Here is a 14,575-nt window from a genome sequence, read left to right as displayed (position 1 = left end):
CCAGTCGCTGCTCCCAGTGCCTCTCCCAGTCCCTGCTCCCAGTGCCTCTCCCAATCCCTGCTCTCGCAGCGTCCGGCCCCGGGCCCAGGATTGTGTCCAGAGGGTTCTGGAATATGCCAGGGACCGGGACCTCGCTCCCGCTCTGGGTCCAGCGCTCGCAGAAGAGTTCTGGCTGATGGTCGCTGGAGCTGCCCGGGTGTCTGTCGGTGCCTCCCGTCCGTCTGTCCCAGCGCTGGGCCCGGGGCCGCTCCATCCTCCGCTCCCGCCGGGGCCTTTGGGCGCTTGGCTGCGCTCCCGTCCGCGCTGGTGCCTCGGGGGGACCCCGGCTCCTTCCCCGCTCCCTGGGGGAGCCGCTCCCGTCCCTTCGCGGTCACCTGGACACGGCTCCGGAGCGGCCAAAGGCTTCACCCGCCCGCTGCGGGAGGAACTGAGCACGGAGCCCGGGATGGGGACGGGGGCGGAACGGGGCCCGGGGGGCAGAACCGGGAACCGGGGATCAGGAGCGGGGTCTGGGAACCGAACCAGGACTGGGCGTGGGGATCGGGAGCGGAACTGGGACCAGAACCGGGGATCTGGAGCGGAACCGGGATGGGGATGGGAACCGGGATCGGGGGCGGGTGCAGCGCGGGGCGGGGCCGCACGGGGGCGCCGCGGGGCTCGGGGCGCGCGCGCCGCGCGGTCACGTGCCGGCGGCGCCGGGCTCAGCCATGGCGGAGGCTGCGGCCGCTCCCGCTCCCCCCGCGCCCCGCGGCCGCTGAGGCCCCGCCGCGCCCCGAGCCCCGCCCGCCGCCATGGCCGAGCCCGCCGCCGTGTCCTCGCTGCCCCGCGAGGTCCGCGAGCAGCTGGCCGAGCTGGAGCTGGAGCTGTCGGAAGGTGAGCGAGGGGCGCCCGGAGCCCGGCCCGGCCCTGGCCGCGGGGCGCCGCGGAGCCTCCGCGGAGGGGCCGGGGGCGGCGGGGTGCGAGAGGGGCTCGGGAGTGGCCGGAGCGCGGCGAACGAGGCTCCGGACTCTGCGTGAGAGGACCGCGGGGGGAAGGAAGGGCCCGGCCCGGGTTGGGGTTGTGTCTGAGCGGAAGGAGCGCTGGGAGCATCACCCGTGCGTGCGGGGACCCCCGGCGGAGCCCGGGGAGCCCCGGGGCGGCCCTTCACCTGTCGGGGGTGGGTGACCTGGCCTCCCCTCCTCCCTCGGGGCTGTTTTTTGCCTTGTAGCCTCTTTTCCGTAGCCCCCGAGCCGGGGATACGGAGTGGGAGCGAGAGACCCCGGGACGGGCAGTTCTGGGGCGGGGGAGTCGCAGGAACTTTGGGCACAATGATGAAGGCAAACACTGTGTTATTCCCACTTTCTGAATAAGTTCTGCCATAATCGGTTCAGAGCATGCGCTTTTTGGTGTTGGTTTTTTTTTTTTTTTCCCTTGTTGTTTCCTTTTTTGCATGGGTTTGTCTTTGTTCCCGAGCGTTTAAAATGCTGCTCTCGGTACAGCTTTGTTGTGAATCTCCCTTGTGAAGCCGGAGGGCGAGGGGTGAAGCTGAGACGGAGGGGGGAGGTTGCAGAGCAGGTAGCTCAGATTTGCATAATTTTAATTTTCCTCCCTCCATCGGGGTATGGAACTTGATGCCAGAATCAGTGGCTTCTCAGGAGGATTCCCTGCGTGGCTGGAATAACCAGAGAATCAAAATATCTTGAGTTGCAAGGGAGCCTGCAAGGATCATCGATGTCTCTCTTAGCATTAAAAATTAAGAAAAATCAAGCTACAGGCATGTCTTTCCTTGTTCTGTTTATCCCGGAGCCCACAGTGCATAAAAGAGACTTATTGACTCTTTGGAGTTGAGGAATTCGCTCCCAGGGCTGAGCTGGGGGCTGTCAGCCCCCACTGCCCACGCTGGCACTCGGGGCTTTGCCAGCAGAAGAGGCCGTGGCACTGCTTTCCTAACACAGCTGGGCTGTAGCTAAACCCCTGATGCTGGCTGGTTGGGGGGTTTGTTAACTCTTTTCCAGGTAAACTCTCTGCAGGCTTTTAACTAAAGTGATAAAACTTTATCTAGTGTTTGGTTTCAGGGGACTCCGTGATAACAAAGAATGAGGAACGGTGGTGTTGCTCAAAATGTAACGTTAAATAGGTTTTTGAAAGAATTTGTTGAATGTTTTAAGCATTTTCTTGGATTTTCTGAAGTTTGTTTCTTGTGGCACTGAAAGCGCGTTGTGATTTGACCCTGGGATGGATTGTACTACAAACTTAAAAATAAATGAACTCTGTTGCTGGACTGCCTGCTGTGACATCTCACTAATCTTTAACGAGCTGCTCCAATAGCTTCAACTTGGGTGCTACAGAGTGAAGTTTTGTGGGTTATGTAAGTAATTCTCTGAATATTAAATCCACTGCCCCTTTGTGGCTTTAATACTTGGATTTCTTAATATGCATATCAAGGATTTGTTTGTGCAAATCACTTTTTCTGTCAAAAAACCCACGAGTACAGAGAATCTTGGGTGACTGTGTCCCCAGAGTCTCGGGAACGTATTTTAGGGGATGTTGTTGCTGAGATAACTGAGCTGTGGAGAGGGGGAGTGAGGTAATGTCATTGTGGAGTTCTTGAAAAATACGCCCTAGTTTGAGGCTTAAGCTGAGGGATTTTGAGGCCTGTGTGTGCATTGTTCAGCTGAATGTAACCACGGGCTGTTGACAGTAAACAATATTGAATAGAGGCATTTTATTAAAAATGGCAGCGGGGCTCCATGTGCAACTGCTCAGTTGTTGCTCAGATAAGAACACTTGATCCTTTTTTTCCCACCCCCTTGTTGCAGCTTCGATTGTCTCTGGGCTTGGCTGTTGACTCTGTGAATACTTCTGTCAGGTTTTTTACGTAGGACCTCCTCGTTTTTGGGAGAGGAGAGGAACGGTGGCTGCCGGGAGCAGCGCAGGGACCCTGGGAGCCGGAGCTGGGGGCGGCTCTGTCCTTGATGGACGATGGGGAACACCTGGCTCCAGGGCTGGGAGCGCTGACATTGAGTGCTGAGCCTTGCAGTGAGTTTCATCCAGGCATTTGCTACTGCTGACCGCCACAGAGTAGAGAATTTATAACAAAACGGGGGAAATAAAGTACCAAACCCTTATCTGACGTTGTGGTTGTGAAAGGCGCTGCGTCAGCAAGCAGGATGCAAAGCGGAGCAGGATTACTTTAATGAATGCTGGAAATAGAAATCAGAGTTTGCAATGGTGAGCCATGAGAGTTTCTTAAGGAACAATCTGTGCAGACGGAGCAACAGGACTAATTATACCTCTGGATTATTCCTTGCTGAGCCCTGTGGTCAGCACGGAAGTAACAGTCACCCCATCCCTGAGTGCCCTGAGAACGTCTGAGCAAAGCAGTGGGACGTGTTTCAGGAAACATTAATTGTTCATTCATCAACAGAAATTGCGTCTCACTCTATGTCTTGGGCCTTGGTGATGGATTTGAGACCGGCTCATTCTTTTCTAAGCGTGCATAAGAGTTGATTGTCTTCTCTCAGTGTGAAGAGCATTAATACCTGCAGCTGAACTCAGGGAGACCTTCCACCCCCTCTCTTCCATCCCCTCTCTTCCATCCCCTCACTTCCATTCCCCTCCCTTCCATCCCCTCTCTTCCATCCCCTCTCTTCCATCCCCTCTCTTCCATCCCCTCTCTTCCATTCCCCTCTGAGAGGAATGTTCAAGTAACAGTAACATGTATCAGCTGAGAATTGGGTCATGGAGCTGTGGGAGACCTGGAACCTGCTCATTACTCGTGTTTTCCTACTTTTCTCACTTTTGGGATATTTTTCTTTCTGGAGCTTTTCTTCATCTGTCAGTAACACCCACATTATGCATTACTAATGATGGGAAGGGCTGCCTTTGCATTTAGATCTGTTTCTGTTTGATGAGTGAAAGTGCCAGGGATATTAACTTTAGAGAAGAGTTTTTCCCCCGTTTTCACACGTCTGTGAGGGCAGGAGCTCACTCTCACCTTTGGGTTGAGCTGCAGCCCTGAGCCAAGGTGACTTCAGATCCACCACGTCATGCTGTTCCTTAGAATGCTCTCAGTGTGCGCTGAGGGGTGCACAGAACAAGGTAAATGTCTGAATTCATCCCATAGTCAGTGGAAAATGTTAACATTAAAGCACTTCACCACTGGGCTTGGGTGTTCTTGCACCTTGGGTGCAACATTCCAGCAGCTCCTCTCACTTCAGCCTCATCCCAGCTGTCACTGGAGCTGGGAAACTCTGGACCCTCCCGACTCAGAGGCTGTGATTAGGCACGTTCAGAGGGTGTGTTACGTGGCTGTTGTACTGCCCGTGCGGGGCAGTGCGTCCTGCTGGAGGTGAGAGCTCCGGCTGTGCCAGCCCGGCCCTGCAGGGGTTAAACACCCCCGCAGCGCTGGGCCTGTGTCCCCGCAGCCTCTGCCTTCCTGGTGTTTCTGACTGGTGAAGGGCTGTCCCTGGAGAGACACCTGAATGTCCAGGGCAGGGCAGGGGAGTTGCTCCTGGTAGTCAGGAGGAGCTCCTGCGAGCCGTGGACTCGTTTCAGCCGCCGCTGGGTTCTGTGGCAGGGTTACCACGTCCTACCACGTCCTCCCTCCTGCCTGGCCAGGCTGATTTCTCTTTGCTTTCCTCTCTGAGCACACGTTTGCTGTCCGGTTTATGAGTCTGGGTGGGTGTTCCTGTGAATGGCGCCGTGCGCCTGGGTTTGTTCCTTTTAAAGCTGATTGTCTCTCGCTGCAGAGCTGAGGCTCTGTCTGCGGAGCAAAGCTTCGTGTGAGGATTTTCAGGAGCTGAGGGAGCAGAAGGATGGTGGCATGTATGGAAAAAGGAGGCTCAGCAAAACGGTGGAAACTCAGGACTAAGGCCAGCCAAGTAGGATAGAACCGTACTGGAAGAAAACATGTTGACTCAAGCAAGTGGGTAGAGTCTTTGTTTTGTTTGGCTTGAAAATTTCTTGTGGAATCAGGGTATTTCTCTGATCCTTTAAAAATTGTGTGTTTCAGGTTGCAGTCTTTGATTGCCAGGCGCCTGTCAAAGTAGGTGAGGACCTTTTTTATAGATTAAGCAGCTGAAGCACACAATTTAAATTACAGAGTCAAGGGAAGCAATTGTCTGAGTAGGGACTGGCTGTATGGATTGTGCTGAGTGAGCAGAAAGGTTTCACTTCAGTTTCTTCCCCCACTCGGAGAGGAACTGTGGGCAAAGCACAGAAAAGGTTGAAGACGAGCTTTATAAACATAAGCAAGTTGGATCTGATCAGCCTTAGCTAACAGGACTTACAGGTGGTTTTTGTGCATTTATGCAGCATCTCACCCACAAGTCTTGCATTAGGCAAAACCAGCACTGGGAAAGCTTTAATGTTGCTTCCTTAATTTACCTGCAGGACTGGCAGCAGATGGGTCCCAAATCTGCTGAGAAATCTGTGCAGGGCTTTGACGCAGTCTCTGTGTGCATGTACAGTTTGAGAGCTTTGAAATGCCTAAAACGCTCCTGGAGCTGTCACTGGGAGCTGGCTGTGCTCAGCCAGGGATCCTCCAGCCTTGGTTGGCTCTGCAAAGATCGCAGTAAAGATCCCTCCTCTGCTCTCATTGGGGATGAAATTAGATTTTCTTTAGCTTCACAGCCCAGGAAAAAGTGATGTAAACACGGAACACATGGATTCCGTGCAGTGTCTGTGTTACAGGAAAAGGAAATCCAGCTCCAGCCGTGACCGAGAGAACCAAAGTGCCAGATCTGTCACCAGCCCAGCAAGCAGAGCCTCCACAAGATGATCACAGATTTCTGCTCTGCAGATGGTCAAAGCAGAATGATTTAAGTGATTAATGGTTTGGAGAGAGGGAGTTAAACACAAATACTGGAAGAAATATTTTGGCTGCTGTGAGTGGGAGTCGGGCTTACTGTTGGTACACGATCGAGGCATGTAAACGTGGGGAAAAGGAGGAAGGTCTTCGGAGCATCCAGACTGGAATAATAAAAAATAACCAGGAAGGTTAAAGAATGTGCATATTTTTGTGTTGTCCCTTTTATACTTAGGAAATGAGCGAGTTTGGGGCTCTATTTAAAAGCTGCAGCTCCGACCCTTTGCCTTGGGGAGATGAGGAAATTAGAGGCTTTGAAGAGTCCTGCACCTCCTCCCTGGCTGCCTCTGTGAGGCTTTGCTGGAGTTAGAACCAGTTTCCTCAGCTGGGTGGAGGGGACACCTGGTAGCAACGATTCTCAGTGGATTTTATGACTGCTGGTGCTTCAGGATGGGTGACATTTGCCACTTCAGCTGGGTGCTCGGGCTGGGAATGTTCACCAGATCTGCTGGCCTCCACAGCTGCGCTAAAGCCGCGTTTGGAGTTTGCTGTGGTGTCCTAGATAACTCAACTCCAGCTTGCTATTTTAAATTCTGTAGCATGAAATATTGAGTAGGGAACGTGATGGGTGGCAGAGGAGCTGCACAGAGCTGCTGCTCTTCCCAAGATGCAGCAATCCTTGGAGCTCCTCAGGGAAGCGCAGGCAGAGCACCCCTCGTGCCTCTGGTTCGCTGGTGGTGGTTGGGAACGGGTGATAGTTCCTTCCTGATTCCCTCTCTCTGATTAGTGTTTGTCATGAAGTTTTCTATTCACTGGGTTTATCGTGTTTATTCAGTGGCAAGTTTCAGGAGCCAAAGAGTGAACTCATGGTGAGCATTCCCGAGGGATGGGCAGAAGCTGGAGAGTTCCTGTTTGCATTTCTTTCAAATACAATGTGCAGATAATTTCTTAGGATGGTTTTCTTTAAACCATGTGTCTCCGTTATAAAAAGCATTTCCTGAATCTCTCGGGGAGTTGCTCAGTTGCTTTTTTGGACGTGGATTCATAGAGAGAGGAATTGAAGCATTTCTCTCTGTTGAGGCTGATTCAATCCAGTATTTTTTGGAGAGCTTGTGAAATCAGGGACGAGTCATCAGGCCAGGATGTCTCGTTCTGTTAATTAGAATGGAAGATTCTTACATTTGCACCATGTGTGAGGAAGCAGTGATTTATAGCTAACGGATGCTCTGCAGGCAGCAGCATTCCATCTGCTACACGAATTTTCCCGTTGCATTTCATGAAAAGCCTTGGGAAGAGCCTCACACCTGTATTTCTCATCTTGAATCACGTACTGGGCTGATGCTCTCGCCTGATATTTGGAGTAAAATGCCTGTTTCCATCAGTTTGTGTTCTTTGCAAACTTCAAAGCCGAGAAGTAAACCACTTGAGGTAAACATAGGCAGGACGTAAGTTTAAGTTACACTGATTTTATACCAAAGATAGTAATGTAATAGTAACGTAACTTTCCTTGCTGTGAGCAATCACCTTCTTTTATTTAGGTTAACTTAAGATGATAAAAAGAAAAAGGAAAGAAAAAAACCATGTAAAAGTTTGAGCACTTCTCTGCCAACATAAACTCTTTCTAATTCTTGTTGACTTGAGAATTGCTGATGCAAACTAGGTCTTCCTGGCCTCTGAATTCCACAGGGATGGGAGCCCACAGAGCCTACGGGGCATCCATTAATACATTTTGTGGACCCAGGGTTCCAATTCCTGCCTGAATGATCAGCGACGGAGCCTCTCGGAATTGTTCCCCGGCAGTCAGGCAACCTGCTTTCACCAGCCCCATGTCCCTAGGGAGCAAAAACATCCAGGAGAATTGTATCCCTGCCTGATAAAATTAGGTCTTCTGTAATCTCCCTCGGAACAGCCGGATGGCTGGCTGCCTTGAAAAACATATGTTTTAATGCAGGAATAATGCATTCCATTTGGGATGGCTGTAGCCGTGGGAGCTGGGTGACTGAGTGCATGGAGCGCTCCCATTTTGCCTCTGGGATCAGGACTGATGTCAAACATCAGGTCTAAAGTGCAGCGGTGGAAAAGAATTGTTTGGGATGTTTTTCCTGTCTTTTGCTCTTAGGAGGGATGTTCCTGTGGCTTAGTCCTAAAGGAGCTGGACAAGTGAGCCTTTTATTGGGGATAAAGCGTAAACTGCAGAGCTGAGTCAGTGTTTGTATTCCTGGATTTTAGCTTGCTGCATTAACAAATTTACTTGGGAATGGCAACACCGGTGTTCCTCTAATAGAGGTTATCATTCATTTCTCTGAGAGCAGCACAGGTAACTTTTGGAGGACGTTCTCCTTTTCCCCTTCCCTCCTGACACACACCCAATGCTGTGCGTGTAGGACAAGCCAAGGGAGATTTTGGAAGTGGGAGGTTTGGAACGTACAAGCAAAGTAAGTTCTGATGGGACCCTTGCTTGGCCATAAATTGGAAGGATGTGATCAAAGCTTGAATGATCCAGCAGAAAAGGTCGAGGGCTGTAAGATTTGGTTTCAGGCCCTGTCTCTGTGTGTGATTCCAGGAAGGGCTGTCAGGTGAGGATGTGCTTGAGGGAGGATTTGTGTTTCCTGTTGTCCCACCCACACCTTTAATGCACCAGCTCTTCATTTCGGGTGCTGATTAACTGAGGAACCTTTTCAGTTTGAAGCACCTTTTTCTGGAAATGCTGTGATTGCTCCCTGAGAGCAGCAGCAGAGTACACGGAGCATGGCCTGATACTCCTGCTTGCTTTGCCTGGTGATTGCATCTCTGTCATCGACTTTCCCTGTAATTTAAGAATGCACTTCTCTGGAAACAGTGATCCCAGTGAGGAGCTGGGCAGCCAAAAGAAGCCCCGAGGAGGGGATGGAGGCTTTGGAGTTTTGTGTTCCCTTTCTAGTGAGAGGTAAGGGCAGGGTTAACAGTTGTCCAAGGTGACTCTGGGCCGGGTGTGGGGCAGGAGAGCGCTGCAAGGAGGCTCTGACATCTCTGACGTTCCTGCTCACAGTCTGCATTGTCACTGGGGTGAGGACCAGGAGAGTTCCTCCAAGTGCCATGGCAGATTCCAGGCTGTGGTTATTCACCCTGTGATGGAGAGTGGGGTCAGGGAGTCAGGTGATGGGAGCGGGAGATAAAAGTCCCTGATCCTCAGCGGTGCTGGTAGGGAATAAACCAAGCTGCAGTTATTAAACCGTGCTGCCTTTTTTCCCCCTTAATTGAATACAAGCAGAAAATGCCTATTAAAGGTGCTCCATTTCTGGCATTCAGGAGATTGCTGTGTGTCCCACGGGGTGCTGGAACAAGGTCCTGATGGCATTGGCGGGGCTGCTCACTGTGTGTGATGAGGAAGGAGAGGAATTTGCTTCGTCCAGCTCTGTGCTGAGTCTCCAGGCTGGAGGAACGCACCTCTGCTCTGCTGTGTGTCCTCAGGAGCTGCATCCCCGGTTTCATGACAAAACCCTTGGCAGCAGCCTTGGCTCGGGCTGCTCTCACCCCCTGGCACCTCACTCTCTCCATCTCGGGGAGCTCAGGTGCCGCAGCTCCACGGAAAGCCGTGAGCTCTGGAGGGCCGGAGGGGGCACGGGATGAGACTTTCAGGAATCTAGGCTGGATTTCTTGAGAAAATACCAAACCTTTCACTGTGTTTGGGTTTCATGAGCAGTGAAAGAAGCAAATTATAAATTACTTTGAGGCAGTGTTTTTGGGCTTTTGTGTCAATCCTGACAAAATCCTGGACATGAGACTGAAGCCCCTTGTTACAAAAAGGAGATCTCCGAACGGCCAAGCGCTCAAGTGCTCATGTAAATGTTTTTTTGAGACTGAGACCTGTGTTTATTCTTAGGACAGAAACTTTAAGTGATCCCTTGTGGATTAAAAAAAGAACAATTCTTATTGTAACTGGAATGAAAACCTCCATTCTTAGGCAGTTTGGGGTTGGAAGCTGGCGCAGTGAGAAGGGGGAAGCGTTGTTATTTTGTGTTCCCAGGCAGGAAGGGGGTGAGGTGAGCAGCTCGGACACGGAGCAGGGACATCAGAGCCTCTGCTGTCGCTCCCACTGGGACACGTGCAGTGTGATTACCAGTGAGTGGATGTCTCACCGTGCTGTGTGCTCACAGAGCTTTTCCCTGATGGTGATGGTCAGGTTTGGTTAAACATGACATAAACCCACTGTATTTGTGGGATTTCTCCTCTCTGCTTTAAATTTTCAAGTCCTCCGTGAAAATGTCCTGATTTTAAGAAGTCGTGTGGTGCAGAAAGAAGTCATTTACTGAATCCCAAATAGGGAGAATTGTGGATGAAGGCGAAGCAAATGAGTCAGATATAAATAATCCTATTATGTCTTGGCTGCAGCCACACCTAGTAACCTTGAGCAAACATTTCTGTGTAGTTATTCCTGTGTTTGATACACTTTAACTTGTTAAGTCCTGTTTTAAAATTGCTGCATGTTAAAATTGTGTAGGGCCAGTTGCCATTAGTGTTAAGGACTTAAGTGGGAACATTGTTTTAGTCTATTTGACCAGAAGCGCAGAGACCTGAGTTAATTTGCTCTCATATTTCCCCAAAATCGGAAAAATCTATAACCCTGGAGCTGGTGTTCCCTTGGAAGGCTTTCAAGGCAGTTCTTTTTGCAGTAGGCCTTCAAAAAAATCTCTGTTGAGAAGAGCAAACAGGAAGATGTAATTACCCTTTGCCTTTGGTGTATCAAATCCTTGTTCATTGGACAGAGCTTTGGTCAAACTCTTTTAGAAGTGGCTGCTTGCAGCGTGGAAGCTGTAAGGAAAAGCATTTGGACCCGGCTTTGTCATACCTGATGTTCCTGTGATTCCTGTCCTGTGTAATTACTCACCTCGTGGTGTGGGTCTCCTCACTTTCATGGTGGATAAGCTGATTTTTAATAAATCTGAACAAAGCCATTTTTCCAGGTGTGACTTTAAGAAAAAAAGAAAATTTAGATCTTTCTCCTCCCTGCCTCGTCTGATTCCAGTTCCTGTTCTGTAGTTCCTGTAAGGGGGGCCTGAAATCTCCCTTGTTACCTGTGGCTGTTGCTGATTCCGAGGGGTGAGCACAGGGCTTGGGCTTTGGGTTTTGGTTCTGCTCCAAACACGTTCCGTTTGCTTTGCACTGTTCTCCTGTACTGCCTGCTCCCCTTTGGGCTTTGTCCTGGGAACAGTGGGATCCTCTGGCTCAAGAGAGCTGCAGGAGTTTGTCCTGCACGCCAGGATCCTTCCCTGCAGGATTCCCGTTCCTGTCGGACCCTCTTGGCTGTCGGTGTGCAGTAGCACAGCTGGTGGTGTTCAACCCCTTCACTTCCCTGTGGGATGTGAATTCCTGGCGTTGAACCCGATGGGGAAAGACAAATGGAAATCAAGGTTCATGTACTGCAGGTTCTCAGGGATGTGTTTCTGGAGGCTCACACTCGTCGACGTTGAGTCTGCGGCAAAGGTGACGTTTTCTCTTTCTCACCTTCCAGAGATTTAATTGGATTCAGCAAAGCTCAAGGGAGGGAGACACAAAATAAGGAGATGATGGTTGTAAAAGTTCTCCAGGATGCCAGAACTTGGCCTCTTCTCCTAGAAAAGTAATTACTTGTTTATGTTCTCTTGTTTAAAATGACGGATGACCTTCCTGGGAATGTTTAAAATGACAGACCGAGTGAAATGGTGTGAACACAGAGGTGTTGTACGGCACTGCAGGCTCCTCTTCCAGCAGAGACACAGTGATTTGGGCAGAAGGATAAAAGGAGAGAGGTGGCTGGAGAACTGGAGAAGGAGAAAATATTCGTCTCTGAGGGCTGAGTTTGGCATTTGGAGGATCTGACTCTGGTGCGGCCGGGAGTGTGTGCGTGGCTTTCTGCTGCTCCCACCTGCAAAGTGGCAACCCTGGGCCTGTGCTGGTGCAGCTGCTCCTGGGCTTGGATGCAGGACCTCACAGGATCAAAGAAATTCACTGTATTGCAGTGGAATCCTTGACACCATGACAGCAGTCTGTAAAACAATCCAAAAAAGGGGGAAGGAAAGGAACTAGAGAGACCTGGGAAATGTCAGAGCTGGTTTTTCTATAATTCTGCTGTCAGGAAGAGCTATTTCAGAATAGTTTTCTGTGGGTGAAGTGTGACAAGAAGTCCCCAAGAGGTGCTGTCACATCGGGTGAGCTTTCAGTTGTTGGATTGTTTCCACCATTCAGGGAGATTGTTTGAAGCTGTTTCACGGATTCTTAGTTGAAAGGTGAATTTCTGCTCCTTCAGCACATTCTGCCCCAAGGAGTTGCAGACGGATCTGTGTCTTAACTCACTAAACCAGTTAATGGTGGAGCTCTGAGCACGTTGTCTGCTGTCTCCTGTGACACCGTGTTGGGCACGTCAACGAAACTGTGCTGCTGTTCCAGGGAGTTCCCCAGCCAAGGGGAAAAGCTGACTTGGGTTTCCGGTGCCGTCCTCCCCCTCTGATTGTGCAGGGTGCGAATTCAAAGCCTGCCCGCGTTATCTGGGGATGGAAGCAGATGAAGAGGAGGAAGGCGGCGAGGCCGGGCAGTGTTCCCATTGCTCCGAGCCTTTGTTAGAGACCAAAGGGAGCTGTGTCTGTTTGTGCACCTCTGCATCCCCAGCGCCTTCCTTGAATTCGAAGGTTTTGTGTTGAATTCTCAGGGTTTTCCTCCAGCAGGTCTGTCAGGAGAGCACTGACCCTGCCTATTGGAACCAGACCGTGGGGAAGGATCTTCTGCGTGGAGCTGCTCCCTTATGGAACATCTGAGCCACGTGTGTGACCTCCCTCTGCTCTCAGGGCAGGACGTGTCTCCATGCTCAGGCTGCTGAATCCCCTCTGCTCTCAGGGCAGGACGTGTCTCCATGCTCAGGCTGCCTTTGCTCTGGGGAAGGCGCCTCTGGGATGAACTCTGGGTGCCTCTGGGTTTCTCCATGTGAAAAGCTCCTCATTCTCAGCTTGCTGCTTGCTGCATGCAGAAATAAAAAGGAGAAACAAGCTCAAGTATCAAAATAAATGTCAATTTTAAACAAGTGCAACCGAGCAAATTAAAAATGGGCAAGTTTTGATGTTTGGATCTTTACTGTTCCTTTTCCTCTGCATGAAAAGAAGATTTTGGAGTGATTTATGGCTGTCTTGCCAGGCGTCTCAGCACTGTGGGGTACAGCACTGTCTGTCAGTTGAGCAGTTGATTTTGACAGGCTGCACTTCTGGGCCAGGGCTTTTTTTTGTTTGTTTCTCCTTTTGGAGCTTTTAACATGAAATATTCAATCCTGCCTGTTCCCAGCACAACTCAGGTATCACACTTGAGAGAACCGTGAGCACAGTGCTGGGTGCTGAGCACATCCTGCTTTTGTGGCTTTTGTGGTTGTGTATTTTCATGGGGCTGGGGGCCACCCGCCTGTGACCCGGCGGTCCTGGGAGGAATTTTGTTGTTTCTTCCTCCAGCAGTTAGGGCTAGAGGAAACAGCTCTCCAGAGTTTTCTGGGTACGTCTGAGGTGCTACAGCCTGCAGGTGTTTTTATGGATGCTCAGACTGGCTGGCACTGCAGGTCAGCGCTGTGGTTGGTAGGAAGATCTCAGCTGGGATTCTCCAAGGAATTTATTTTGTTTCTGTGTTTTTTTAATACAGTTCTGTGTTGTGCTTGTAGAATCCCAGTGCTAAGAAAGAAGCAATCTTGTTGTGCAAGAGATCTTGGAGAGAAGTGGTTGTTTTATTTCCCAAACATCATCATTTCTCTTGAGAAATGTTTTCTTGTTACGTGGCATGAATTTTACTTCTATGAAACACATGGAGTCAGCAGAGAAGTCTTGGAGAACAAATTGGAAGGCAACGATCCAACCTGGAGCTGTGTCCGCAGTCCTTCTCTTTCAGAGGTTTTTGCTTAATTGCAGATTTTCTATTTGGATGTTAATCCTTTAGTTTCTCTTTCTTGGCAGAATATCTCATCTTAAATTATTACTGTCAACATGTCCTTAGCCCTTCCTGCCCCTCCACCCCCTAATTGTGAGTGCTGTCTGTGGTGCTTTGCTTTCCTGTAAAAGGCTCTGGTGTTTGCAGCTGAAAGCAGAGCCTGCTGTGAATATCATATTTTATCCAAAAGACACAAGCAGCTCCCCATTAATATTATTACATTGACACCCTGGTTTTATAAACAGTGGAATGTTCTGTGGAACGGTTGTTATCCAGTGATTATGGCTCCATTAGGCACAGGAACAGATGGTTCCTGTCCAAGTGCTTTTTGTGTTGTCATTTCTAGCAGGAATAAAAGGGAATGTTGAATTTTCATCTCTTCAGTGGTGAGGCTGGAAAGGTCACATAGGCTGTGGTGGAGGAACTTGTGTTAAAGTGAGGCTGAGAGACCAGGTAGGAAGTGATCTATGGAATCATGGAAAGGTTTGGGTTGGGAGGAGCCTTAAAGCTCATCTCATCCCACCCTGCTGCCATGGGCACCTCCTGCTGTCCCCGGGTGCTCCAAGCCCTGTCCAGACTGGCCCTGAGCACTTCCAGGGGTGGGGAATGGTGTGGAATAGACTGGAGCGAGACAAGCGCACGGTGCTGGGACGGTTGTAGGTCAGTGGAGCAAGGCTGCAATTGGGGCGGTCCTCAGACGGGCAAACCACAGAGTTCTGTAGGATTTCCAGGTTTGGGAGAGGTGGGGCTCCTGCAGTGATGGAGAGGGAGGCGCCTGGAGAGTCCCTGCCTTCCTAACCAGAGGTGGAATTGGGCCACAGCTGTCCAGGAGCTCTGCCAGGGTCACGCTGTGGAGCTGAAGCAGCAGCTTTG

At 50.5% G+C, this 14,575-nt stretch overlaps 1 protein-coding gene across 3 annotated transcripts in view; it reads left to right on the top strand.

Annotated features, from left to right (window-relative positions):
- The first annotated feature begins 776 nt into the window (after positions 1-776).
- Positions 777-14,575, top strand: part of DIP2B (disco interacting protein 2 homolog B) — a 60,043-nt gene continuing 46,244 nt past the window's right edge. For all 3 annotated transcript variants that reach the window (XM_040088356.2, XM_040088355.2, XM_040088354.2), the window contains exon 1: positions 777-873. In XM_040088356.2, coding sequence (XP_039944290.1) covers positions 792-873 — 82 coding nt within the window. In that variant the 5' untranslated portion in view covers positions 777-791. The remainder of the gene's footprint in view (positions 874-14,575) is intronic.

Source organism: Hirundo rustica, chromosome 30, assembly GCF_015227805.2.
Source record: "Hirundo rustica isolate bHirRus1 chromosome 30, bHirRus1.pri.v3, whole genome shotgun sequence".
Classification (NCBI taxonomy): Eukaryota; Metazoa; Chordata; class Aves; order Passeriformes; family Hirundinidae; genus Hirundo; species Hirundo rustica.
The sequence above is the reverse complement of the archived record's forward strand: the minus strand, read 5'-3'. Positions and strand labels throughout refer to the sequence as shown.